Source organism: Phyllostomus discolor, chromosome 2 (genome assembly GCF_004126475.2).
Source record: "Phyllostomus discolor isolate MPI-MPIP mPhyDis1 chromosome 2, mPhyDis1.pri.v3, whole genome shotgun sequence".
NCBI classification, from domain to species: domain Eukaryota; kingdom Metazoa; phylum Chordata; class Mammalia; order Chiroptera; family Phyllostomidae; genus Phyllostomus; species Phyllostomus discolor.
The window spans coordinates 197,886,520-197,914,517 of NC_040904.2; the positions used below are offsets into that span (position 1 = coordinate 197,886,520).

A 27,998-nucleotide genomic window follows, 5' to 3' on the forward strand; every position below is an offset into this window, starting at 1 on the left:
CTCTAGAATTCCTCCCAGCACTCTGATCTCTGATCCCGTGAGAGCTATTTTCCTGCATTTGTAGTTTACAACATGTTACAGTGTCGGCGTATTTGGTTTCTACAAGAGCTTATAGTACAGATTGCGCTAAATTGTGCAGATTTTGTCACATCAAATGTATTCTCTGCTTCGCGGCCTCGGTAATCTTGAAGATGTGTCGCTGCTCCGTAGCAATACGGCTGCTGTTTCTCAGACTCATTTAGAGCAGAACAGCTTGCTTTCTGTTATGTTATATTAAACACAGACTTGAAGAAACAAAGCCAAAAGCAGCTCTTCTGTCAAAACAATGTCAGTTGCACAACTTTTTCCCACAGAGTTGATGTTTATTGGGAAGAAGGAGCACTTCAATATTATGAAGCGTGAAGTCATCTGACTTAATGCTTCCTTGACGGTCCGCCTTCATAGCGATAGCGTAGATTGCATCGCAAGAATGGAGACACTTAAACATTACTTTTTTTTTTTCCACTGTGAAAGCCTCACACAGAAAAAGGCATTGTGAGATTGTTTTTATAAAACCTTGAGTTTTCTTATTAGATAAAAAAATCAATTACTAGCTTTATAATAGGAGTGAAGAACATTGCCGGAAAGATGTCGAGTGGGAGGGAATACAGTGGGGAGCCCTGCCAGTCACCCTCTCCCCACAAAGAGCCTATTACGTAGTTAGAGAGAGAGCTTTTCCCTAATTTTAACAAAAATCTAGAAGGCAATTTAAGTACTGTTATTTTATGTCAGTTCTATTTTATACAGTATGATCTTATAAATGGTATATATAGCATGCATATATGGTATATATATTTAAATGCTTTGGTGACATGAAGATACTTGGTATTTTGTCTCATTTTAGTAAACAGCATTCAAATATAGTTTGAAACAATAGTGAAACATATAAAAATGGGAGATATATTGAAATAGGAGGTTGCATTGGACAATTGATATTTGCATGTCCTTCTTGCCAGGGATCTCGAATCACGCTCTGTAATTGTTGGGATTAAGAGCATAAACGTGCCCTGACCAGTGTGGCCCAGTTGGTTGGGCATTGTCCCACAAAGCAAAATGCCATTGGTTTGATTCCAAGTCAGGACACATGCCTGGGTTGCAGATTTGGCCCCTGGCCAGGGTGCAAGGTACGGGGAAGCTGTGAGAGGCAACTGATCAATGTGTCTCACATCGCTGTTTGTCTCCCTCTTTCTTCCCCCCTTCCCCTCTCTCTAAAAGTAAATCAACCAAGTCTTTTTTAAAAAAAGAGCTTAGACTCCAGAGAAAGAATTCTGATCTAATTCCCACTAACAAGTCCTTTAAATTCTCTGTTGTTTCAGTTTCCTTTCCTATAAGATGTGGATAAGAAAAGTGTGTACCAATCTTACCAGCTTGTAGTAGGGTGAAGCGAGTGGAATGTGTAGTAAGTTTCGAAGGGCATCTGGTTTCCTCTAAGAGCTTTGCGGATGTTAGCTGTTCTCACTGTCCATGCCTGACCACCTTTCTCTCCCAGGGGCCCTGGGAGCAAACCCTTGGTTTTCTTTCTCGTCTCCACATTCACGGCAGTGTGCTTCCAGTCCTGTGTCACCCACAGTGAGGGCTTGGTAACTTCCTCCTGGGTAAGAGAGGGAGAGAGACACGTTTTCCCACCACCCTGGAGTTCGTTCACATAGCGCATTCTAAAACTAAAAATTTAGAAAAAGCCCAAGGTTTTTGAAAGCCTTTTGTAGGGTGTAGCATCCTGCAACTGAAAATTTTTAGAACCTGGAGGGACCTCAGATTTTTCTAGTTCTGCTGTCTCATTTTTCAAAAAGAGACGCTCAAGTCCCAGAGACATGAAGGGACTTGTTCAAAGCCTCCAAGGACAGGGTAGCACCAATGGATGGCCCAAACCAACAATTTCGCTGGAACCCAGCAACTGTTTCATTTTGTAGTCTTGCATTGTTTTTCTGTTTATATCCCTCTGTTGTGTGTGATAGTCTTTCCTATCAAAGTAGTATTTCCTCCAATTGCCTTCTACTCTTTATCCCAACATTCTTCTCTAAAATTACCAAAGATGAGACGATCATCAGCCGCATCCTCTGAGAAGGCTTCCCTGACCTTTCCCAGGCTCGGGCCCGTGTCCCTGGATTAAAGGGGTCCACTTGCCTGCACGCATCAGAGCCCAAGCAAACAGGAGCAGGGACTGCAGCCAAGAAAATAAGGGTTCGTTAGTTGAGGAAATGGTGCCAAGCCCAGAGTCACGGGTAAGCTAGGGTTCCAAGACCTGGCTCTCAGATGGCTTCTAGGGGGTGTGTAGTAGAGGGGACTAAGGGAGTTAGGGTGTGGTCTATCCTGATTGGTTGGTGCTAGGGTAGGGGACAGGTGACCACTGCATCTGGTCCTCATGTCAGCCATAGCACTGCTTTGCCTGGCTTTGCAAAGATGTTGTTGTTAGGGTCATTCCACTTTCCTGGGTCTGGAGCCTCGCCAGATATTATCTTTAGTTTGACTGAAACTCTGTCTCTGTGATCATATCTGTGGCTTTGTTCCTAAGATTGTTTAATGCTGACCAGGGTCTCATAGTCCTGGGGGCTTAATGATTAAGGGAGTGGATATTGCAAAGGAGAAGGACGCAGGTGAGTCAGTTGGAATCAAAAAGGAAAGCAGAAAGGTCTTATTAAAGAAATGGAGTTTCTGCATAGTTACACCAGTTCTCCTATAAACTGTTGCCATAGCACCCTTACTTTCCCTGCTACACAACTGACCACACGGTATTTTGATCTGGCCTTTAGCATTCCCCATTAAACACTAAGATCCGTGATCTCTCCCTTAAGGAGCTCTGCAGTATCGTCGTTTAGGGTGTGGGCCCTGGAGCCAGCCTGCCTAGGCTCACAGCCCTGCTACTTACTGTTTGTGGGGCCCTGGCAAGTTTCTTAAACCTCACTGTGCTGTGGCTGAGCCTACTCTTCTGTACAGTGGCATCCGGTTGCAGTTGGCGGGATCGCATCAGGCAATGCTTGTTAAGTCCTTGGGATGATGCCTGATGTGTAGGAAGCACTGAATAACCTTAGCTCTTAATCTTCTCCTTTCTTATTTTTTATCCAGTGCCTAAGCACTCAGAAAATATTTTTTGAATAAATGTCTGTCTGCCTTTGAGGCCACACAGATGAAAGGGAATGCCTCTTCCATCCAGCAGCCCCTCATCGCGTTAAGAGGCGACGGGGCCACGTGGAAGCAGAGCGCGTGGCCCTTGTCCGTGCGGGTTTCTCATCTCGTTGGGACGACAGAATATGCGTAGTGAGCAGCCGCTACACGGCTGAGTGGGAGCAAAATTACTGCCTATTCATACATGCAAGTTTTACGGAAAACCGCGTAAAACTTCCAGATGTTCCCATATGACAACCTCATCTTAGGGATGCGGAAGTTGCTCTGCAGAGCGTTACCAAATTTTAGAACTGAGAGATTTGAAAGATGACCCTTCCTTTTAAAAATGAGGACAATTGAAATGTATCAAAAATAAAGTTTTAAAGGACTATTGCTATCATTCATTCCCTGGACATATTTGGGTCTTGAGTTTCTTTGCAAATTTTCTTAGATGCTAAAAACCAAAGACCACAAGGGTGCTTAGTAGGTGCCTTCCTGTGAGAGAAGTCCAATAACTTGGAGGCTTATTATGAACACTCTATGTTTTGTTGTGTTCAACTCACTCTCTCTCTCTGTAGGACATACAATGGCCAAGCAAGTATATTATAGTGGTAAAAAGAAGGATTCCTCAAAGTGGTTACCTGCTCTTCAGCTTTTTGAAATAGCATTGAAGCTCTGTAAGGCATTAGCAACAGATGAACATGAGGTGGCAGCTGAAATCCTTTTTCAGAAAGGTAAGATGTATTGGGGGTCTGAATTATGATAAACTTCATGGAATTTTTCCCCTATTAACAATAGGCTTCTTGAAAATCTAGTCAGTGCATGTAAAAATACAGATTTTTTCAAAGGGCTTAGAGATGACAAACACATTGGTACAAACTCAGTTTTAAATAAAGAGAACACTACTTATTTTAAATTTATACCTAGAAAAACAGTACTCCTTAGTTTCTTTTATAATTACAGTTGCCCCTCCTTGGTTTTGTATTTGAATCAAAATGTCTGCATCAGCCATTTAGCTATAAATGGTGTTCCTCAAATAATACTTAGAAGATACTGTTTTCTGCATCATTTCATTACTTAGCTAAGCATGTTAGTTCATTTTTATAAAAGATACATACCCATTTAAATTAAATTGCTAGAGCATACTTATATTTGTAACTTCTGTACAACACATATTTGCGATGTGCATTCATATGCCTTTATGGTGGCTGTTTTAGCCACGAGCAGAATGATGATGGCTGTGAGAGCTCTCATTTACGGGGCTTCAGCTAGTAGACAGACGCCTGGCACTGTGGTCAGTGTTTTATGTCTCATGTCGCTAATTCTCCCAACAGCTCTACAGGGAAGGCCTGGCCCCTCCTGGCTGACAGAGGAGGGAGATGTGGGGTAGTCTGGTTGAGTAACTGTTCATTCATGAGCAGCTCCTAAAGGCTAGTGCCCAGATGTGAACTTACCGCTGGGTAGCTCTGTGCCCTGTCCACATGTGGCATGAAAACCATGGATCCTTTTTATGGTAATTGTAGGATTTCCCTTTCTGGCCCTTTTTGTTGCCAAAGTGTCATTCCAGAACCTGCATCTGAAGGCTGCGGTCCCCCACGGGGGCCGGGAGCTGAGTGAGAACCAGAGCGCTTCCGTCATCCACGACAGTTCAAGCATTTGCTGACATTTAGGACTTGATGTTTTTAGAGCTGTTTTCTGTGATATCTGTGATAGGAGACGGAGGGAAGAGGAAGGTGGACATGGCAAATGAGAAGAGTGCCACTGGAGGAAGGGGAACTTGCACAAAGCGAGTGGAGAGAAAAGGGAGATGGTAGCAGCCATTCTGCCTGGGCAGCCAGAGGAGGCTTTGATGCAGCATTGCTGACTGAAGGCCTGGGAGCCTGGAGACTCCCGGGGAGAGAGACGAAAGATCTTTCCCCGTTGGCTTCCTTCCAGCCAGAAACCACAGATGACCGAAGAGGACAGCACATCCAGTTCTCTGAATCTCCAGCATGAAGCACTTGTTCTTGAAGTTCTAAATGATAGAAAAAGGGACAACTCACCTTTGTCTCTCTTTTTCTTCTGACAGGCAAGATAGAACGTCAAATACTGATGGAAGAGAAATCTCCAAACTCACCACTGGAGAGTTTATGTGAAGCAATACAGCTAAGCCTGAACCATGATCAAAACTCAGGGTAAACAAAATACCTTTCCGCTGTCATAACGTGGTGTGTGTTTTGGATCGAGCCCCCTGGTAGTTGAATATTGTACAGTGCCACCCACCGCAGGGCCAGTTCCCTGGTGTCCATTGTCCAGCGGGTTTCCTGACTTCCTTTTCAAGCTTGCTGCTCTCGGCTCTGATGCCCGATGTTCACAGCGACGGCTGATGATAGTGATTACTATCTATGGTGACATAACTGGACTCTGAGTCCCTCCTTGTCTGTGCTCAGAGGAGTCTCCCGTCAGTCCTAGGCCTCCCCTGGGTGTGAAATTGTATCTAGAAGGGAGTTGTGTGGCTCTTCACTCCGGTCAGCCGTGCTGGGGCCAGCCATCTAAATTCTGTATAAAAATTGCCTCAAGATTAAGAGTAAGCCACCATCGTTACCGGGGGCACTGATCTAAATGGCCCCAATCGACAGGTCTGATAGTGCACAAACAGACCTAACCCACACCGAGTCGCTGCTCCCTGCATACCACCTCTGTCCCCTCTGACGAAAGAGGCGTAGTTTTTAAGGCAGGTTCCTCTAGTCCTGACCTTCACTTCTTCACTCCCTCCTTTACTGGAATATCCCAGCCTGGTCTTGAGGTTACTGTGTTGCCGGTACAGAGAAGGCAGCACACTCAACTCTCTCGCCAAGAGTTCCCACTCCCCCCTGGGGAGGCAGATGCTAGTGTCTCTGCTGAAAGTGCTGTGAGAAGAGGGTGTGAGTTGGGGACAGACGCTGGTGTTGCCTGTTTTTACCTTTCCTCATCAGCTCAAAAGTGCCTGGGAAATGAAGGAAAATAATGATGAGTGGTGACGCTATTTAACAAGCATGATGCTGTACCGTTTTAGGTTGATAAGGGACTCCTACCTAGAGATCGCCCTATTATACTTACACCTGAGAAATGCGGAGAGCAAACTTGCCACAACACCATCAACATCTAAGGTAAAAACCTTTCATTAAACATTTTAAGTTAATTACCGTTTGAACTTGCTATTTTGGTAACACTATGCTATTGAAATAATGAGACTGGTTTTTCTGTGGGACTTACAGAAATTAATTCATTACTTTGTAGTCATACCTGTGTTTAGATTCTCTCTGTTTCATGTAAGGCTCTGGGAATGGTTTTCGTGTAGACATTTTTGTCTGTTAAAATGTTATCCATGAAATGTAGGTACATGTAAATACTCTAAGTCATTAGTATTGATCAGGAAACTACAGGAAATGAAACGTTGCTTAAGCAGATGGACAAGTAAGGATTCAAGTACTGATGTGGCCAGTGCAGGGGTCACCTGGTGATGGAGGCACCCACCAATCCATCACATATCTGTCGAGCACCTGCTTTGACTCAGGTGGTATTCCGGAAGTGATTAAGTGGTGTCCAAGCCAGACCCTCCCCTTGTCCTCAGAGACCCTCCAGGAGATCTTTTCAGAAAATTTTGGTGTCAAATCTCTAATTTTTGAGACAGCATAAATATGATTTAAAGCCATTAGGCAAATAAGCTTTCAGTCAGTTGAATTATTTATATGGTACTGCCTTTGGCGGATAGCAGCTTTTTTCTATAAAAAATCTATGATTACATAGAGAAGTTACTATTTGTGCTGTAATAAACATATTTATTTCCAGGAAGAGAAAACAAAAAATTTTGCTTCCATAGCCAGTAGCAATACAAATTATTAGGATGGTAGGATAATAATATATCACCTTTTTGGCCTTTACTGAGAAAATTTATACTTAAGAGCTTGAATAAGTTAGGATTTGAATAAAAAGAATAGTATAATTCCATACAATATGATCATTATTTTCTGTATATATTGACACAGGATAAATATTTTAGCAGTTCATACAATTACGAGAAACACAGAAAGCAGCCAAAATAAATAAAAATTTTCATCCAAGCACATTCAGACCATTGATGTATAACATTTGAAATGTGTCTAAATACAGAAAATATTTATTGACCCTTTACAAGAAAGCATCATGGTTTCACTTTTATAGAATCCATGTAGCAGAGTGACCACGGCCCCGGTTTCGATTCCAGTCTGAGCTTCATGGCATGCTGCAGTGTGACCGGAGTCTTTCTAAGCTTTGTTTCTTCACCTGGTGAAATGGTGCTATGAGACCCACCTCTTAGACTGGCTAGGAGAATAATGTAATGGGCTTGGCACGTAATAGATACTCGGGGGAGCTGTTTTCATCACTATGTAATTTCTCTTCAACATCTACATTCCAAAGTATTTTGTACTGCCCTGGCTGGTGTAGCTCAGTGGATTGATTACCAGACCTCGAACCAAAGGGTCACCCGTTCGATTTCCAGTGAGGGCACATGCCTGTGTTGCAGGCCAGGTGCCCAGTACGGGGCCACGTGAGAGGCAACCACACATTGATGTTTTTCTCCCTCTGTCTCCCTTCCCCTTTGTCTAAAAATAAAAAAATTAATAAAATCTTTTAAAAAGTATTTTGTATTCAGTAGACATTCAATAATTATTTGTTAGCTAAGTTGAGTTGACTTTCTTGAACATTCATTTATTTATTCCTGCATTAACCAAACACTAACTGAGTGTTTAATGTACACCAGTCATATTACTGTCTTTCCCCAAGGAGCACAGAATCTAGCAAGGAAGAGAAATAATTGTATCACAATATAATGAGGACTACAATCCAGGTATGGCAAGGTAGGGAAGTGGAGCAAAGCAGGGACTCGTTTTATTCTGGGGGAATGCTGGAGAAAGCTTCACAGGTGAGACGAACTTTCGAAGGACCAGTAAGCGTTTTCTAAGTAGTTAAGTGGGAGAAAAAGAGTCAAAACAAAGAGATCATTAAGCACACATTTAAAACATAGATTTATTGAAGAATAATTTACATCTATGAAATTAACTTATTTTAAGAGTGAAGCTCACAGGTGTTCAGTAACTTTGCAAGGTTGTACAACTATCCCAACCACACAGTTTTAGAACATTTTCATCATTCCAGAAAGATTCCTAGTGCCCATTTGCAGTCATTCCCATGTCCACCTGTAGCCCCAGCTCACCACTGATCTGTTTTCTGTCTCTATGGATTTGCCTTTTCCGGATATTTTTTTTTATAAATGGAGTCAGGTAATGTGTAGCCTTTTTGCCTGCTTTTTTCACTTAGCATTATGTTCTTGAGGTTCACCCACGCTGTAGTTTCTAACAGTAGTCTATTCCTTTCTAATGCCGAGTAGGATTCCCTTATTTGGACGTACCACATTTTCTTTATCCATTTAACAGTTGATGGACATATAAATCATGTCTACTTTTTCACTGTTATGATTAAGTCTTCTTTGAGCATTCATGCACAAGATTTTATGTGGACATACATTTTCAATTCTCTTGGCTGAATCCCTAAGAGTGGAACTTCTGGGTCATATGTCAACTCTGTGTTTAGTCTCCTGATGATCTGTCCGATTTTCCCACAGTATCTGTGCCATTCTGTGCTCCTGCCAGCAGAGCAGGAGGATTCCTTGCTGACCCTTATTATCTCTCTCTTTGCTTGTAGCCATCCTACTGGGTATAGAGTAATATTTCCTCGTGGTTTTAATTTGTGTTTCCCTGATGGTTCATGTCCTTATTGGCCATTTGTGTATCTCTTGGGGGAAAAATATCTATTTAGATCCCTTGACCATGATGTAAATTGGGTTGTCTTTTTTTTATTGTGTTACGAATTTTTTTTTATTTTATTGATTTATGTTTACCTCTCCCCCACTCTGTTCCCCTTTGGCCGCTCTCAGCCTGTTCTCTGTATCTGTGGGTCTGGCTTGTTTTATTCACTCATTGTTTTGTTGTTTTGGATTTCACATCCAAGTGAAATCATACAGTATTTGTCTTTCTCTGTTGGACTTATTTCACTGAGCATAATACCCTCAAGGACCATGCATGCGCTCACAAGTGGTAAGACTGCATTTATTTTGTATTCTGAGCAATATTAATATACTGGTAAATATGTACAATGAGATATTACCCAGCAATAAAAAGGAGTTATGAGCTTTTAATATATATTTTAGATATAAGCCTCTTATCAAATATATGATTTATGGATATTTTCTCCAGTTGGTAGGATGTCTTTTCATGTTATTATGGTGTTTTTAGAAACAAACAAGTTTTTAATTTAATGAAGTCCAGTTCATCATTTTTTTCCTTTTGTACATTATGCTTTTGGTGACATATCTAAGAACTCTTTGCCTAATACAAAATGTTGAAGATTTTTACCTGTTTTCTTCTAGGATTTTCATAGCTTTAGCTTTTGTCTGTCTGTGCTCTATTTTGAATAAGTATCCGTGGAAAATATGAGAAAAGGATTTAGGCTCATCTTTTCACGCGTAGATCCAGTTGTCCTGGCACCACTTGCAGGGAGGACTGTCCTTGCTTCGTTGAATTGCCTTGACACCGTTATCAGAATTAATTGATCAGAAATATAAATGTAGATCATAAATGTAGATTTCCAATACTATTGCATTGATCAATAAGTCTGCCTTTTCATAAGTATCCACTGTCTTGGTTACTATAGCTTTTAGTAAGTTTTGAAACTGGAAAGTATGTCTTCCACATATGTTCTTCCTTTTAAAAATCATTTTGTCTCTTTTGAGACCATTATATTTTCATATATGTTTTAGGATCTGCTTGTAAATTTATGCAAAAAATCCCCACATATTCTGGTAGGGATTATGTTAAATTTACAGATTAATTGGGGGTAATTACCATTTTAACAATATTCAGTCTTCTAATTCATAATATGTCTCTTCATATATTTAGATATTACATAACTTCTCTCAATTTTTTTTGTTTTTCAGTGTACAAATATTGTACATTTTTTGTTACATTTATTTTTATTGTGAATGTAATTTTTTCTTAGTCTCATTCTCAAATTGTTCATTGCTGGTTTGTAGAAACACAGCTGATCTATGTGTATTGAGCTTTGTAACCTGTGACTTTGCCAAACACATTACTAATTCTAGATGTGTGTGTGTGCATCTTGGGATTTTCTGCATCTTAGTCTTCTGAAAACGAAGACAGTTTTACTTCTTTACTTTGAATCTAGATGCATTTTTTCCCTTTTTTTGCTTTGCATGGGCTAGAATCTAGTATGCAATGTTGAGTGCTTCCCCCATCAAAAAATGCCCATCATATTATTTTTCTAGTCCAAATTTTTATATTCGAGTTCAAGTTTGATGTCCTCAATAAAGCTTTCCTCTCCATTCAAAATGAGTTTTTTCTTTTTTAAATGTTTCTGTCACTAATTGTTTGTACATTATGATAATTTAATGTCATTCTGTATTCTTCATTTAATGCCTATTAGTCAGAATTTAAGTAGGTAGAATTTTCAAGCTTAGATAGCCAGGAAGCTGACAAAGGAACCCAAAGCCTAAGTAGTTTCATTACAGCTGATGGCTCCGGTCTGCATGCGGTGGGACAGGGCTGGGCTGCTAGATTCGCCACAGGCAGATCCCTGAAGGCTCTGTGTGCCTCTGAGCTTCACATCTGACCCAGGCCAGGCCACGCTCGTGTGTTGCATTTCCTGCTCTGGCCTCAACGTCATTCTTTGCCTTTCCCTTTCCTTGGGAGTCAAATGATGTCAGAGAAGATGAAATGGAAGAGAACCTGACTCAAGTGGGCAGTATTCTAGGAAATCTAAAAAACATGGCCCTTGACATGGGCAATGAGATTGAGGCTCAAACTCAACAAGTACAAAGGATCAAGAAAAGGCTGACACCAACCAAGACCGTATTGACGCTGCCAGTGCCAGAGCAAAGAAACTCAGCTGGTACAGCAGCTGCAGTACCGCTGTGCTTCTTACCATGTAGTCACTTGCCTGGCTCCTCCTTCAGAGTCACCGCCTTTTCAGAGTTTGAATTTTGGGTGCACACTCTTCTAACCAGGAGATAACTATGTGGAAGAAGGGCAAGGAACAACCACCTGTTTTTTACTTTCTCTTTTTCCTTTAAGGGAAGACAGCTGCTCCACCTTCCTTCTAGTATTTTCTTTCTCAGTTTATACGCTTAGCCAGGTTTTTATACATCACATATAGCTTCGTTTTTCACCTTCCACATTTACTGTTCCTCTGCTTTCAAGATTGGGAAGCATTGCCAAAGACAGCCATGAAAAAGGGAGCTGGGGTGGGACAGTACCAGAGGGAGAAGCAGGAGATAAGAGGTTGTTACCTCAGTAAAACCTCAGGCCACAAAACAAAAACTTGCATAGCCACAGTAAAGACCCAGTTGGGTTTAGATTTTAAGTTGCAGTTATTGCCAATTTAGGTGAACACTTGGTTTCGGAGCTTTTATATACAATGTTTTTGTTACGTATCGCAACTTTGCAACCTCTGCTTCAAAAAAGGATAGAATGAGTTTTCTTAAAGTGAGCTTAATTCCTGAGCTCTTGGTGATTCATATTTGTACATAGGTTCTGTAATCACATTTCATATTGTACCATACAAGAACACTTTGTACAAATGAATGGCTTTGTATTTTTGTATTATTAGTACCATGATTGCAGTTCAAGCCTATTAACCTCATAAATTTGTCATTAATCTTTGAAGAAAAACATGTAAATACCTATGTGTAACAGGAGAATTTCTCTCCAACAAAGGGGTTAAATTTTTTTGAGAAAATATGACAAAAGGTGTCATGTGATTTCAGGTTTACCTCAATGCCAAGAATTATTTTTAGATACAAAAAAATAAACTTGTTTTGATCTCAGGTAGAAAAATTGTTAGATTCTTTGAGTTTTATGTAGATTTAGACTTTTATAAAAGCTAGAATTCTGTTTAACTGAAAGTGATTTGGAAAATTAAAAGAAAAATAAAGTAGTAAACATCTCTTTAAATACTGTATTTAAAATGCTATTTGTGTTCATTTTGTTATTATTCAGATAATGCAAGCTCATTCTAGAAAATTAGAGAAAAATGGCAAAAAAATTAAGTCACCCTTAAAACTTGGGATAACACTTCATTTTTCTCTGCTTGTACATATCTTTTAAAAAATGGGATCAAATTTTGTAGCCTATGGTGTATCCTTTAACACCTCTTCATGTGCATTTAATATTCTTAATGGCTACATAGTATTCTATTCACTTGTCATCTTCAGGAGACGAGACAATATATCATGAAACTTTATGATACCTTTATCCATTTTTATCATAAAACATTTTCCACACGTTTCAGATCCCTGACAGAAGGCGCAGTTCTATTAAAGAAGCTACAGTAAGCCGATACGGAACGTGCACTTTCCTGGCCTGGACTGCAGTCAGAGCCGCTGCCCAGGTTGGTGCGGTCTTTCTTTAACCTTCTCTTTGTTGTACTGTCTGTGTCCTCCACCTGCCAGCCGTTAAGGCAACGTGATGTATTTGTGTAAGAGAAGGGCAAATTCACGTCCTTTGGGATTTGTGCCAATGATGCTTTTTGGGGAAGGTTAAAAATGCTTTTTATAGGTATAGTGTTTTTAATATCTACTAGCCAGACCTGGTTTTGTTTGTTTCAGCTTTCCTTTAATGAAAACACTGGCAGACACACATAAGCACGTATTTGACGCTTTGGCAACTATCTGTCATAGCTCGGTGAGGCAGCCCGTTTTAAGTGACTTGCGCATCAAGTTGCCCACAGTTGTCACTTCTTTGTGATCTATTATCCGTTGTTGCGGTGACATTATTTTTGAGGTTGTCTTTATTTTTTCCTCCAATGTATATTGAATGTTATTTTATGAATTTTTTTCACATTGTTTACTTAATGGGTAATCTATGAATCAGAAAACATACTTTTGTGAATTCGAATTATGCATTAATTTAAGGTGAGTCAAGCTGTGCTGGCAATTAACCTACTTATCGGAGAGAAAGATGCTAGAACTGATGAGATGAGCCAAGCAGCATTACCTAACATCCCGGAATTTGCCACTGTGGACCTCTTGTCTTCGTACACAGATTATTTGCTCGGTATGTTTGAATGTCTAGTCATTTTATAACACCCTGATATATGTCATGTATAGTCAAGTGTCAAAGGTTTCATTGTAGTGATTTGTTGGGTTTGAGCTTAGACAGGACAGTGGCTTGGGGAGCCTCTGGGAGAGGGTAGGGGACTTAGGGCCTGCTGCCGAAGCAAAGGGCGTCAGCATTTAAACGGGAGAGTCGCACACCTTCAGACCACGACACAAAGGAAGCTCAGAATAGGAAGCCTCTGCTCTAGATGCGACGGAATCCCAGAGCCTCCGCCACACTTGACACCAGAAAAAGAGCTGCCTTGAATCCCCTCCTGCACCACTGAGCACGGTTCCAGCTTCAGGTGCTCCACCGAGGCATGAGTTTGTGATACCAAAGTCCCATCCCAGGCCCCAGCTGCGGGGAATCTGGGAAATGCAATTTTTATCTTTGTAACTTCCTCAATATAGGAAAGCATATTTGTAGGTTAGGATGGGTGTTGATTGAACGCATTTGGTATGTACAATAGTACATTGATATATTTTCCCTTAAAATACAAATAATAATATAATTGTACACACAGCTATGCTTCTTGCTCTTTTTTTCTTGAACTTAATATAAATATGTCTATTGGCAGTTGTTTCAAATCAACATATAACTTCCTTTGTAGCATAATATTCCTTTATGGAGATGCACCATAATTAGTCTTCCTTTGATAGATACTCAGGCTGATTGTACTCTTTTAATACAACTCTGCTATAGATAACCATGTGTGTATAAATGTACATAGACAATTACATTTATTGGGTCAGTTCCCATAAGGGAAATTTCTGGACCAAAGGGTAGCTTGTAATATTGATAAATTTTGCCAAATTCCATAAAGGTTATGCCAGTTTGTATTCCTGCCAACAGTTAATGAAAGCTTTATTTTTCCTATACCCTTACTGACATTGATACATTTAAAAAACCTTTGTCAATATGGCAGGGGGAAGATTTCATTTTAATTTGTACATTTCACTAGGACTAAGGTTGGACATCTTTTGTGTGAACTTTCTTGTGTTTATTTTTGCCTTTTCTTTATGTATGTGTTTTAGCCCTTTATTATGGAAATTAACCATTTAACTACATTATGTGCAAATCTATTTTTCCAACTTATCAGTGGTGGTTTCACCTTTTTGTGGTGGTTCAGTCCCATGAAGAATCTTTGTACTTCTCCACAGTGCGAATTATTAATCTTTGATACCTTCTAGATTTGGGTCATATTTGGAAAAGCATTCTGAAATTCTAAGGAAAGATGTTCTTCAAGAATTCATGGACACGTATGAAGGAAATTAGAATATTACCCGGTTTTGAGAAATGGCAGTGCGTAGAAGCAGTCAGGTTGATGTCAGTGCTGGAACACAGTCCGTGGTGGGTCACGGGGCTGTGACGTTTGCCGTTAGCACAGGAAGCGCAGTCACGCTGCAGTGAGCAGTGTTTCTGCGGTCGTGACGACTTCAGCATTATTTATGGGTTTCCAATAAATGACAAATGGCATCTACTGTGAATGCAGAGCAGAAGGTAAGTGCTACTGATCTGGAAATAGGAAGCCTGGCAAGTGGCAGGAGCTGAAGCGGTACGGATACCGTCAGGTGACCAAGTAAGACATCGAGAGATATTGTCTGTGTTTGGCTGAACTAGAAAGAAAGCTGCTAGAACACTACTGGTAGACTTAGATAAAAATAATAGGGGGGCTGTTATAAATATAAAAAGTTCCAAGTGAAAAAGAGTGGTTCTGTGAGCTAATACCTCACTATCACAAAAGAGTCAGTAGAAATTTGTTATAAGACTGATGATCTGGGAAAGTGCTATAAGGGAATTATTTTAAGATCCGGAACTAACCAGTGAAAGAAATAAAGTAGACACGATTGAAAGTGACTGCCTCTGGAGATAGGGATTTTTAGTTTTGATCATGTAAATTATAACTTTGATCAAAATAAACAGGATATTAAAAGATTCATTATGTCAAATTGGATTATTTCCAGAAGTGCAACTGTAACTCAACGTTAGAAAATCTATTAAACTAAATCACTGTGCTAACAGATGAAAAGAGAATAATCAACTCAAAAAGCACAGAAAAATTTCATGAAATGTAAACTGTTCATGATTTTAATACTAGAAATTAAAGATTTTCTTCATCTAAAAAAGTTAGAACAGGAAATAAGAACCACTGGACTTCCCGTGCTCAGTATTCAAGCACAGTTCTCTTCAAAGGCAGGAGTAAGATTGCTGTCGCCACTTCTGTTGAAAGTTGTTCCGAAAGTTCTACCCTGCATGATAGTAAGCAAAACAAATAAGAAATAAGGGGTACAATTTATGGGAAAAAGGAAAAAAAGGCTGTTATTAGCACTAGATTATGGATAATTCCCCAAAAAACTATAGACAATAAAAATGTTTAGCGAGATTACTGAATGTGAAATTTTATTTCTTTATACTTTTAACAGATAATGCATTTTTAAAAGCTATCATTTATAATACTACGGAAATTTTTAATGTTACCAGGGCTTGAGCTAACAAAAGTTATAGAACATTTTATTGAAAGAGATAAGCAAACATACCATGTTTATAGGTAAGAAAACTCGATATTATTGCAAGAGGCCAAGTCTCCCAAAGTAGTAGGTAAGAATTCCAGTTTCAGATTTTAGTGTCTGTCAATTCCTGCAGGAAGTGAAATCATATTTAATTTTACTTTGCATTTCTCTGATTTTCAATGATGCTAAAAATTTGGCTGTTTGGATTTTCTTTTCTGTGAGCTTCCTGCTGAGATTCTGTGTCCACTTTTTCATTGGACAGTTTGACTCTTTCTTATTGATTGGTGCAAAGTGTCATATATACTCTAGAGAAAAATAATTCATACATGGTTTAAATATCTTTTCTAAGTTTATGGGTTTTTTAACTGTGTTTTTTGTCTGTTGTAGCACAAAAAAATTTAATCCAATGCAGTCCCATGTGTCAGTCTTTCCTTTAGGAGTTGGGCTTTTTTTCATATTGTTATTTTTCAAGAAAAGCATAACTGTTTTAACTTTCAGACAATTACCAAGTTGCCTACCAGACCATCTACACATTTTTCTATGAAAGCGATGACACGGACGACAACTCAGATGCTAGAAAAAAGGCTCCGACTAAAGTGGACATTACCTGGGTCCTTCTGCTGCGCTACTACATCCACCTGCAAAGGATCAACAGCATGAGCAAGCTGCTGGGTAGGCTTTGGACGTGTTAGGAAACAATGTGCTTCCTTCCAGTTGCTGTCTAGGTTATGTTTCTCATTTAGAATCATGCAATACTTTTTTTTAAAGATTTTATTTAATTATTTTCAGAGAGGGAAGGGAGGGAGATAGAGAGAGAGAGACAGAGAAACTTCAATGTGCGGTTGCTGGGGGTTATGGCCTGCAACCCAGGCATGTGCCCTGACTGGGAATCGAACCTGGGACACTTTGGTTCCCAGCCCGTGCTCAATCCACTGAGCTACGCCAGCCAGGGCTAGAATCATGCAATACTTTTGATATCTTTCTGAGTGACTTCTCATCAGGAGATGAACATTTCAGGGGTTCTTAGCCTGAGACACACAGACCTTTCACTACAGCAGTGTTTCAATGTGGCTGATCTTTGACGGTCTACGTGTTTTATTTCACACACTTAGAAACCTTACTGACTGCCAGATTGACCCACGGCTTGAAACAGTTAAGAACCAGAGTGACCATACTGTGACAAGCTTATAAAATGAGCAAGATGAAATTTTGGTTCTAAGGAGAGCGTCTTTTGGTATCTAGTATGTAAATGAGAAGTGCACAACTTGAGATATTTAACTCTGTAGAGTTGTGTTAAGTTGTTTTGTTTTGTCACTGATGTATCTAAAGCATATCCAGAAAAACTGGTGTAATCTGCCGCACAGCAGTCCCTCTTGTGGTTTTGTGACAGTGTGTAGTATTGCGCTTAACCCGTGCCTGTGAAATTGGTGATGCAGCGTTCCTCATCAGTGCAGAGGTTAGAAAAGGCAGTTTGACCCGTGCCGGGTCCCAGGGATGGAGGGGCCAGCAGGGCTAACAGGCTGAGTCACAGAGCGGCTAAGCACAGTCACCAGGAGTGTGCTACCCCCTGAGACAGGCTGGCACTCAGAAAGGCAGCGGGGTAAAAGGCACATCACCGTGGGTGCAGGGACAAGGGAAGTTCAGTGGCTGAGGAAGTGGACATGAGCCAGAGCAGCAGGCCCTGCCCCTCACCGACTCTGCTCACCTCTGAACTCACCTGCTGGCACTTCCCATGACATGTGCCCACACCTTACTGCTTTTCTGCTCTGGACTTTCTCTTACGTTGCTAAGGCTTGCCCAGAGAAAGGACAGCCTGGACGCACCAAGATTCCACACATCCAGGAGTATCTTTCAACTAATGAGATAGGGAACTGGGAGATTAGCATTCCAGCTTCCCAGTCCCTTGATGGAATAATTCTGCATGTTCTTTTCTCAGATGGTCTCCTGTAGGAGCCCTCGGCTGTTCATAGTTGTAGTCCATTCATGAGCTTGCTGTCATTGGCCCTGTCCCTTCCTCTGTCACTCTTTGCCTGTTCTCTCACTTGTGCTCTTTGGATCACTTTTCAGATTAGTTACCTGCACCTAAATTATTGCTTTAAGATCTGAGGGGGATCCTCCAATAAGACAGCATAGATAGCATATTTTACATTGTTAAGACTTGGAACCTGAATTAATATCCTCACTTAATTTTGAGATTTTCCTTTCTGTGGCAAGAAGCAGTTCCTTGGTGTATAGGCCCTAACAGTGATATTGTTCAGACAGCTGAGTGGGGATATACAAGACAGTAGTTAGTGAGTAAAAACCAGTGATATCAAGACCACTGTCTTATCTAATATAACTCTAAATTAAACTGTTTTTCTTCCTTAAGCATCACCGAAGTCCGGTTCTGGAATTTCTTTGCCAGATGATACACTTCTCACGTCCCTTTTCAACTCCGGGTTGATTTCACGCCAAAAAGAAATGCATAATTTCCTTAAAAAATTTTTACAACTGTATTCCTCCTCTTGTATTGATGAATTTCCAACAGAACTGTATCAAGAATTGGAAAATCTATCCCTTTCAGAAAATGTCTTGAATGACCCGTCGACCAAGGTAATGTTTTAAAACATTGTAGATTGTTATAAAACTTCTTAAAGGCATCCTTGTCTTTCTGAAGGCAGCACATTAAGCTCAGAGCTAGCCCAAAGACTTCTAGTTTCCGCCAGCATTCCCGGGGAACCTCATTTCTGCCCTAGAGAAGGGCAGAAATACCACGTAGAGAAGCCAACCAAGCATCCTGATTTTAGGCAAGTTCACGTTTCAAGTGGTTCATTTTGCTGCTTTCGTAAATCCTAAGAATGTCTCAGAATTTTCTATATTCCTACACATGACATCTTTCAGGAAGTCATTTTGCCAAGAAGTTACCCAAGTTTCAATATAATAACTATAAAAAACTAGACCAAGAGTTTCTAAATTTATGCCCAATTTCTTTGTTTTCAATATATAATAAAAATCATTCACTGTGTGTATCTTTCATTATCATGAATGTGAATAAATCGGGTAAAAATTTTAAGTAAGTTAAGAGTTTGAAGGGTAGTTTTTCAAAGTGTTATTCCCAAGTTATGTAACATGGAAACTTCTTTTAAGTTACCTGTCGAAGAAAACTAATAAATGAAGGAGTTTTCTGCTACTGGGGTCTTCAATAATAGTAATGTTTCAGAAAACTACCAAAATGAATGAAGTGGAAGATACTGAATATTAAAGTTTTATTAAAAACAAAAATGTGTATTTGCAATTTGGTATATTCAACAAACATGTTGAAGACTAACAATATGCCAAACAATCTTAGTTGGTAGAGAAAGAGGGGATCAATGAGGCCTAGTCCATGTACACATTTTGGTGTGCTCGTAGAGAGACATTGGTGGGGTCAGAGCAGAAGAAAATTACAGAACCTCAGAGATGCTTTTAGAAAATGGCAGGATTAGTAGCAGATAGAATGTACAGATTTAAATCCGTTATTTTGTCAATAGCAGATGGGGCTGATTGACAAAGGAAAGATGAAAGGGAGTTATCCGAGAGAGATGATGAAGTAATGAAGCTTATGATCTCAGGAATGGGAGGGAAAGGATGGATGTAAAAGACGTTGCTTAAGTAAACTGGAGAACAAAACAACAAAGTAGTGTCCCTGGAGAGAGAGAAAGTGACGAAGAGGAAATGATCAAAGCTTGTCCCGGCATTTGGAACCTCCGTCTGCCATCCCCAGGGCACGGTAACGCCCTCAGCAGGCACAGCAGAGGCAGGAGGGTTTGTGGAGGAGGCTCGTGTGTTCCCCTCTGCAGACAGAGGCTAGGATTCTAGCGGAAAACTCAAGGGGACATCGTGTGTTATGTTTCCCATAGCGATTTGTGAAATGAGTAAGTCAAGTCATTCGTATAGAGTTCTTCCAAAGCTAGAAAAACATCACTCATTTATTTTTAATTGTCCTGACATTGGACTTCACCTTGGAGTGCTTTAATTTTTACAGCGATAGACTTGCCCATGCGAGGCCTCTCCATGTTTCTCTCGTCCGCCGCCTCAGAGAAGTGACCTGACAAAGTGTCTCGTTCCAAACGGGGAACCTCTGCCCATCTTGTCCTACTAGGACATAGTAACCACATGTTTTGGATAGATAATAATATATTTTTAAAGATTTTATTTATTTATTTATTTAGAGAGGGAAGTGAGGGAGAAAGAGAGAGAGAGAGAAACATCAATGTGCGGTTACTGGGGGTCATGGTCTGCAACCCAGGCATGTACCCTGAGTGGGAATCGAACCTGCGACACTTTGGTTCGCAGCCTGCGCTCAATCCACTGAGCTATGCCAGCCAGGGCCGATAATAATATTTTTGAGATCACTGTCTTCAACAAGAGAGTGGGGTGACTGTTAATAAATTGTGATTTTTAAAAAGTGGTGGAAAGACTCACCAAAGAATATTGAAGAATTCAGTTAAAGAAGTGCTTGTCACCTGTGGTTGTGGAGTTGCTCCCGGGGCAGTATTTGGGATCCACGTGGGAGGATCTTTCAAACCACGTCCTAGGTACCGGGCTATTGGCAGCATCATCGTTTCTTGCCCAGATTCTACATCATTTGGGAAATAAGAGGCTAAGGCATACGGGGATTAAAAAATGCTCACCTTTATGAATCATAAAGTTGGTATTTTATGATGTGGTTTGTATTTACTGGTAAATGGTCTTCCAAGTAGTGAATAGCAAAGTAGACGGATCTACCAATCCAGCCGTGTGATTTTTGTTTTGGTGTTTTGGTCATTACAGGGCCCCTTAAAATCCGTGGGGCCACAGCCCCCTCTGAACTATGTTACACGAAGGAGTGCAGAATGTTCACTCCCTACATATAGCTCACTCCTAAGACATAAAAGCAGAACTATACATATCCAAAATTCTTTTCCCCAAATCCACCAACCAAGTAACTCTCTCACAGGGAGAAGGGTGAGAAAGGCCAGGAATATAACAATAATATCTGGCCTTCCCCAGGGAAGGAAACAGTAGGGAGTGGGACGAAGTCTTTTTCCATCTAACACCAAAATCTGAGTTAAGCCCCCTGGGAACTGACTGCCTTTGAGGATCACTCCGCTTTGAGGATCACTGCTTTGGGTCCCAGATGCCTCAGGTGTTTTGGCATAGGGGGCAGAGAATGGGAAGGTTCAGAACTGTAGTTTAAATGGGTGTATTTGTGTGACAGCTTTGTAAGAGTTTGGAAACTAGAATGTGTGATTTCTTACTTACTGTTCTGAAAGTTGCTCAGCTTGAGTGTTTTAGTATTAAGGGCAGCCAATCATTACCCAGTTCCTCAGGATAATGCTCCTTGAATACGACCTTGAATATATTGTAAATATATGTGACTTTTCTAGCGAGAGCAGTGTTATCAAGGAATTGTTTCACCTTGCTTGCTGTTTCTTTGATATAATTAGTGTAACACTCTCCCAGGATAATCATCTCGAGATCACTGTTGCTTGCCTGACAGGTGCAAGCCACCTAATCATGTGTTCGTCTCGCCGGGGTAGACAGCTAACAAGCATAAAGACTTTGGATTTTTTTTTTTAAATAAATTCCAAGCCTGGCTGATTTTTATAATAACGTTTTTGAGCCTCTAATCACTCGGGAGGCTATTTCAATCAAACTCCTTCCATAATTTAATACTTAAACCTGCTTTGCCCCCGCAGAGCAGTAGATGCCTTTCCAGAACGATCGTGGCTGCGTGCCGTGCTCATCAGCGTTGCGAGTCGGCATGTTGCTGAGGCTTCGTGACGGACAGAGGTGCCCGAGCAAATGACGTTAACAGTTCCCCGCCAGGAGCATATGCTTGCAGTCGTGAGCGATGCTGAGTTACCCGTGTTTGGACTGTGTCTGGGAGGCCAAGTGTTTGACTAGTGAAAAGGATTTGTTGTTTACTGCGGCGAGTAAGAGTTTTCCTGGCAGGCCCGTCGTTTCATTCCTTTGAAAGAATAAATCAGACAAATCAAAGTGCTCAGTGCATGGTATATTCCTTCAATGAGCATATGTAATTAATCCCCTTAGCAAGTAGATATTGTTTTTAAAAAGACAAGGGACAATTAAATGCGTGTTTTGATACTGACTGCTGTCACTGTCACCAGGCCATCATGCTATAAGCCACTGTGTGTATTGGAGAGAAAGATATTTGTTTGTTATTTTTCTCCACTTAGCCAATTATAAAATGCAAATTCTTTCCTAAAATAATGGTCAGACCCATGAAAGGCACTCGGATAGGAGAAAATATATGAGAAATTACTTTTGCGAATCAATTGTTTACCTGAGTTTTTGGCAAACTGCCTGACATAGAATTAATTAAGCACCTTAAAATGATTGTTTAACCCTGATAACTTTCCTTATTGTGCATTTTGGTCGTGCTCTTAGTATCCCAGTGCTAATAAGTGAGGGTTCTGGATTATCATGTGTATCCTTTTATGATAGTCTCTGGACATTCTTGAAAAGTTTTCACCTTTAGTATAACCTTTCAGTCAAGACATCTTTTTTTCTTTTATCAGTAGACAACTTGAAAGGTCAATGTCTTTATTTCTCTTTTTATTTTATTTTGAAGCCTTGCATTGAGAGCCTTATATTATATCTTGAATAGGCTCAGAAGTAATGGGAAGTACAAAGCCTTACAGAAACACCAGGCATTTCCTCCTGGCCACTGACAGGCTCCGAGTGGCCACCAAGCCTTGAGGGATCTCAGATGTCAAGAGTTTATTTAGTAAAAGAACTGCTTCCCAGCCATTATGCTATAATCTTGGGAATAATAAGAAGTTAACTTCGAAAATAGTTCACACTCCATTGAAGAAGGTCCTTTTTAGACTTGGTATATTATTATCTCTATTATCTCTCTGTCTACACTTATTTTGTTGGTATCAATCAACTTCAAAAACTAAGTAAATTAAAAAAATCTAAGTAAATAATTTGTGAAATTACCAGTTTGCACATTTATGATGCTTGAAAACCATTTGATTTAGGGACAAAGTTCCATCAAAGAAGCTGGGCCCAGATTTAACAAGACTGAACTTACAAATCAGTCACATTCGTTTAAAAAGGGAATGAGAACAACAGGATTTTAATCTTTTAGAGCAAAAACTATTATCTTATTTTGTATATGGCATTGCAAAAGATATTGTTGGACAATAGATAATAAATTATAACGACACGCTCAGTAGACTCACTGGTAAATAAACCAGAAAAAAGATGTTCTTAGAACCCATGAGGCCGAAATGATAGATAGCATGGCCACGCCCCCCCTTTGGATCTTTAATCTGGGAGCCCCTCCAAAGCAGAAGACATTTGTTGAGTCCTCTGGGTTTGGAAGCATATCTCTCTGTAAGAGAATCTTCTCTGTGGTACTCAGGTTCAGGTTTAAGGTCTATATCTGTAAAACAAGCGGAAACGATTTCCAGAGTTACCCGTTGTAGCCCATATTGAATGTATACCGAATGAATGTTTTAACTATTCAGTGAATTCATTACCAGCAATTAGGCTGACATTTTGCTTTGTTCCCTAGATGCCTCTTGACAGCTCCATGCACTCCATTTTACCTTTAAAGGTCCTTGCCCCCAGCGGCACACCTTCTGGGGACCTGCTGTCGTCGGATGTGGCCACACTGGTCTTAAACAAAGAACTTTGCTTTCTGTGGTACATTCCTCCCCTGGAAAGACCTCCAAAGGAACTCGAACCTATGGTACGAAATGTAGTTGCAAAGCTAAATCTTACCTTTAGAGATAACGTTGAACTAGGCCATTACAACTTTGAAAGTAGAGAACATTTTCTTATATAGACGAAAAAAATAGTGATATAGAATCTATGTTGTCTAGTAGAATGAATCCGAAAAGAAAGAGATCCTAGGAAAGTCTTCAAGCTGACTTTTCGTGTTGTCGCCATTATATATGATGTTTGAGGGTTTTTTTCTCTCGTAGTTGTTTTTTATCACATTTAAAGAAGCTTTCAACCTGCTGCCACTTATGAATATTTTACTGTATCTATTAAGATGATTTTTATGACTTCTCTCTTTTAATATGTTAATTCATCTTTTAAATGTTAAATCAACCCTGTGTTCCAGAGACAAACTCAGATTGGTCGTGATGTGCCGATTTTACTGGATCCAGTTTGCTCTGTTTTGTATTAGATTTTCACCACTGTTTTCATGACTAATATTGGGCTGTAATTTTTTTTCATACTATCCTCATCAGATAGTTTCTTTGTTGCAAGCTTTTGCTAGACTCATAAAATAAGTTGATAAATATGATCATGCTGTTCTCTTCTCTGGTGAAGTTTGTAGTAATCTTTCCCCTCAAATATTTGGTAAGAACTTGTCAGTAACGCCATCTGTTCCTCGTTTTTGTGTGGGGCAGAGAAAATGTAAGACTAGTGATACAATTTTCAACAGTGAGAGGTAGTTGTTAAGCACAACCTTTACTATTGTACTCGTTCAGAGTTGGTGGCAGTTCCGTTGGGCCAATATGTGTTCTAAAGCTTCATAACTACCTCCAACCAAGTTGTAAATATTTTGGTATCACCCCTGTTTATAGAACATTGGGGTTTTCTATTTCTTCCTGAGTCAGTTTGTTTAAGTTTCTGGAAATTTCTGGTAATTTCCCCATTTTGTTTAATTTTTTTCTCATTTCTAATCTGATGTATTTGTAATTAAGTGCCCCTTTTCATTCCTTAAATTGGTTATTTATGTATTTTTTTCTTTATCATTGTCACCAGAGATTTCTTATTAGTTAGTTTTATCTCATTAATCAACATACCCTTCTTACACTTTTTTCCCTAACTACTGACTTCTTCAGATAGCTGGTCAGCTCGATAATTCAGTTCTTTCCTTCCTAATGTAAACATTTTAAGGCTGTAAATTTCTCTCTAAATATTGCTTTAGTTTTATCAAACCACCTGTTTTTTTTATGGTATCGTCATCATCATTCAGTTAAAAATAGTTTTCAAATTTCTATTATGATTTCTTTTTTGACTTGTGAACTGTTTCAACATGTGTTTCTTAAATTCCAAACTATATGGAATTTTTCTCATTATTGTTTGTGTTTATTCCTAGATTACATTACTCTCTGGTAATAAAAATGCTCTCTATGATTAATATTTGTTGAAACTTGCTCTTTCCTCCAGGAATGTAAATATTCCATTTCTCTTAAAAAGAACCTTCACTCCTCAGTGGTTGAGGCAGTTGGTCATGTTTGTCTTATAGGTCCATTCGATTTGTCTTGTTCAGGCATTCTGTATTCTTGCTGATTTTTCTATTTCTGTTGCCTTTTAATTTTTAAATCAATTACTTAAGGAGGTATTTTTAAATCTCTCACAGGAATTATCATTATCTACTTTTTGCTTGCAGTTCTGTCAAATTTTACTTTACATAATTTGAAGCTGTATTCTTAGGTGCAATTTCATTGATGGCTGTAGTCTACTTGGTGAGCTGAGAGTTTACCATCATGAAGTGATTCGTGGCCTTTTTGTAATAATGCTTTTTCCTCATAAAGTCTCTTTTGTTTGATGTTACTAGAGGAAAATAGCTTTTTGTGAAGTTATTTTCAGTGTATTTTTTCCAGCCTTTTAGGTCAACCCTTTTGTGTACTTGTGTTTTAATTGTGTTTGTTAATAAAAGATATCCATTGAATATGTTTAAAGATAGTCTGATAATATTGTATTTTGACTGAAGAATTTAATACATTTACTGTAAAAACTAATGTGTTTGGTTTTAAATCTACAATGTTATTTTGAGTTTTTACTTGTCTCAGCTTTTCTGTTTTTTTTTTCTTGTTTCCTTTCCTTTGGATTGATTATTTTTATTGTTGTTTTGTTTCTGTACAAGTTTTTAAATTATTTACTCTTTTTTGGTGCTTTTAGTGGCTGTCCTCAGGACAGCTACATGCTTATCATAGTCTAAAGCTAATAAATATATTTACTCCTCTAATGACTTATAGGACATTACTGTACATTGCATTTTTTAACGCAGATTAATATTATTTTAAAGTTGTTTTATATGAGCTGCTTTCCTACAGACTTTGCTACATATTCATTATTTGCTTTTCACTTTTTTCTTGCATTTTAGACATTCTGTCTAGTCACTTTATATACTACATACTGTGGAATTTTCTTTGGTGGGGCTCTTCTGGAGGCAAACACTCAATTTTTGTTTGCCTGCTAAATGTTATTGTTTTACATTTGCTTATGAAATAAGCTTTACAGAGTAGAGAATTCAAGGCAGGATGTTATTTTATTTCAGTACACTGAACATCTCATCTACTCACTTACATTGTTGTGGAGGGTCAAATGGTAGTTGCTTTATTTATTTATTTTTTAAAAGATTTTATTTATTTATTTTTAGAGAGGGAAGGGAGGGAGAGAGAGAGAGAGAGAGAGAGAGAGAGAGAGAAACATCAGTGTGCGGTTGCTGGGGGTCATGGCCTGCAACCCAGGCATGTACCCTGACTGGGATTCGAACCTGCGACACTTTGGTTCACAGCCTGAGCTCAGTCCTCTGAGCTACGCCAGCCAGGGCTCGGTTGTTGCTTTAAAAGTTTTCTGACTTCTAGCCCTTTGTCAGAAAGGGCTATCTCCCTCCCTTCCCTCTCTAAAAATAAATAAGTAAAATTAAAAAAAAAAAGTTTTCTGACTTCCTTCACTCACTGCTGTTGAGAGTTTCTCTTTGTCTTTTCACCATTTTACTGGGAATGGCTTTCTTTTTGTTTCTTTTGCTCACATGAGTATAATGATTTAGAACAGTAAGTGTGGAGCCCAACTGCCTGGGTTTGAATCCCAGCTCTGCCACTTTCTGATTTTGTGAACTTCAGTGTATTAGTTAACTTTTTCTGTAGCATGGTTACCTTTATCTGTAATTAGAGATAGTTGTGTAAACAAATACCTAACTTCAATAAATAGCAGTTGTCATTTATTATCTCAAATTATTTAAAAATTATTATGCTGTTTTAAAGTTTAATAATTTCAAATATTTATGTGATATACTTGATAAACATTATTTAAAAGCACTTTGTAAAGAGTGGCACCAATATCTCCTTATAGTAATAGATTCTTTTGCTGCTTACATTGTGCAGAAAATGGAGTACACTGTGCCTAACCAGCAAAATTAAAATTTATAGCAAATTGGATTTAAAAAAACCCTTAGTTTGTTACTAAATGCTGCTTACTAATTTGCATCACATACATAACTCCTTACTTTAATATATATTATCTTTAACTATGTATCATAATCTGTATCTATGCCCGTGTCTATGGGTACACATATGCAACAGAGCTAACTGAAGGGCAGGCGGAGAGGGAGGCAAGTATTTGGGGGCAGTTTAATATCGGTCCTGAACTCTCGGAGACTGAACAGTGATTCAGATCCTTGGAGCGTCTTCAAGAGGAGTCAAGCTTTTAAAAATGGAACAGTTGGTCCCTACCGTCTTTTCCAGAGTAACCTTCTACTATAGAATTCTTTTGTTTCCGGGCTCTCTAAGAAGAGCCTGAGGCTTTTTCCCGTGAAATGCTAGCTGTATAGTTTTGCCCTGTTTTGCATTTTTATTTGCTTTTTGGGTCCTGCCTCGGTCTCTGCCTGCATTTCCCGGCCCTTGAGCGCTGTCCCCCCTAGCTGTGCCCGGGGCAGCTCCTGGGGTCCTTTGACTCCTGTGACTGGGGTCAGGTAGTGACACCTCCCGGGCTTGCCTCCCGGCTCTCCAGCACCTTCTCCCTCCTGGCCCCTCACTCTGCCTCCTCAGGCTGGCCACCCTGCCCACCCTGGGTCAGTTACACAGAAATCCATTACCCTTGTTATATTAATGAATAGTCTTTTTAGTATGAACTTTAATGCCAACTTTATATCATTTTTTCAATGAAAATTGCTTGTAAACAGTTTCCTAAGCCATAAAGGATTATTTTGTAATTATCATGTTAATTATAATAAAATCCCATCGATGATAAAAAAAAAGAGAGAAGCTTTAAGATATCACTCCCAGAAACATTTAAAGCTATTTCTCACATTTTGAAAGTACTTTCCTTCCCACCATTCCAAGTTAAATCCTTGCCACATATTCCATATATATTTTGAAATAATCTATAGTTTGTTTTGAAGAATTTAGTGCAGTACTTTTCAAATTGTGGCTCCAAGAATACTCCTGGCTCATGGAGCCAA

At 39.4% G+C, this 27,998-nt stretch overlaps 1 protein-coding gene across 1 annotated transcript in view; it reads left to right on the forward strand.

The window, feature by feature from the left end:
• The window catches only part of CFAP54 (cilia and flagella associated protein 54), a 249,121-nt gene that overhangs the window by 183,905 nt on the left and 37,218 nt on the right, over nucleotides 1–27,998 (forward strand). The window contains exons 57-64 of the mRNA XM_028532627.2: nucleotides 3,720–3,875; nucleotides 5,210–5,315; nucleotides 6,176–6,269; nucleotides 12,505–12,603; nucleotides 13,127–13,268; nucleotides 16,319–16,492; nucleotides 18,189–18,412; nucleotides 23,367–23,543. Of these exons, the coding sequence (XP_028388428.1) occupies nucleotides 3,720–3,875; nucleotides 5,210–5,315; nucleotides 6,176–6,269; nucleotides 12,505–12,603; nucleotides 13,127–13,268; nucleotides 16,319–16,492; nucleotides 18,189–18,412; nucleotides 23,367–23,543 (1,172 nt within the window). The remainder of the gene's footprint in view (nucleotides 1–3,719; nucleotides 3,876–5,209; nucleotides 5,316–6,175; nucleotides 6,270–12,504; nucleotides 12,604–13,126; nucleotides 13,269–16,318; nucleotides 16,493–18,188; nucleotides 18,413–23,366; nucleotides 23,544–27,998) is intronic.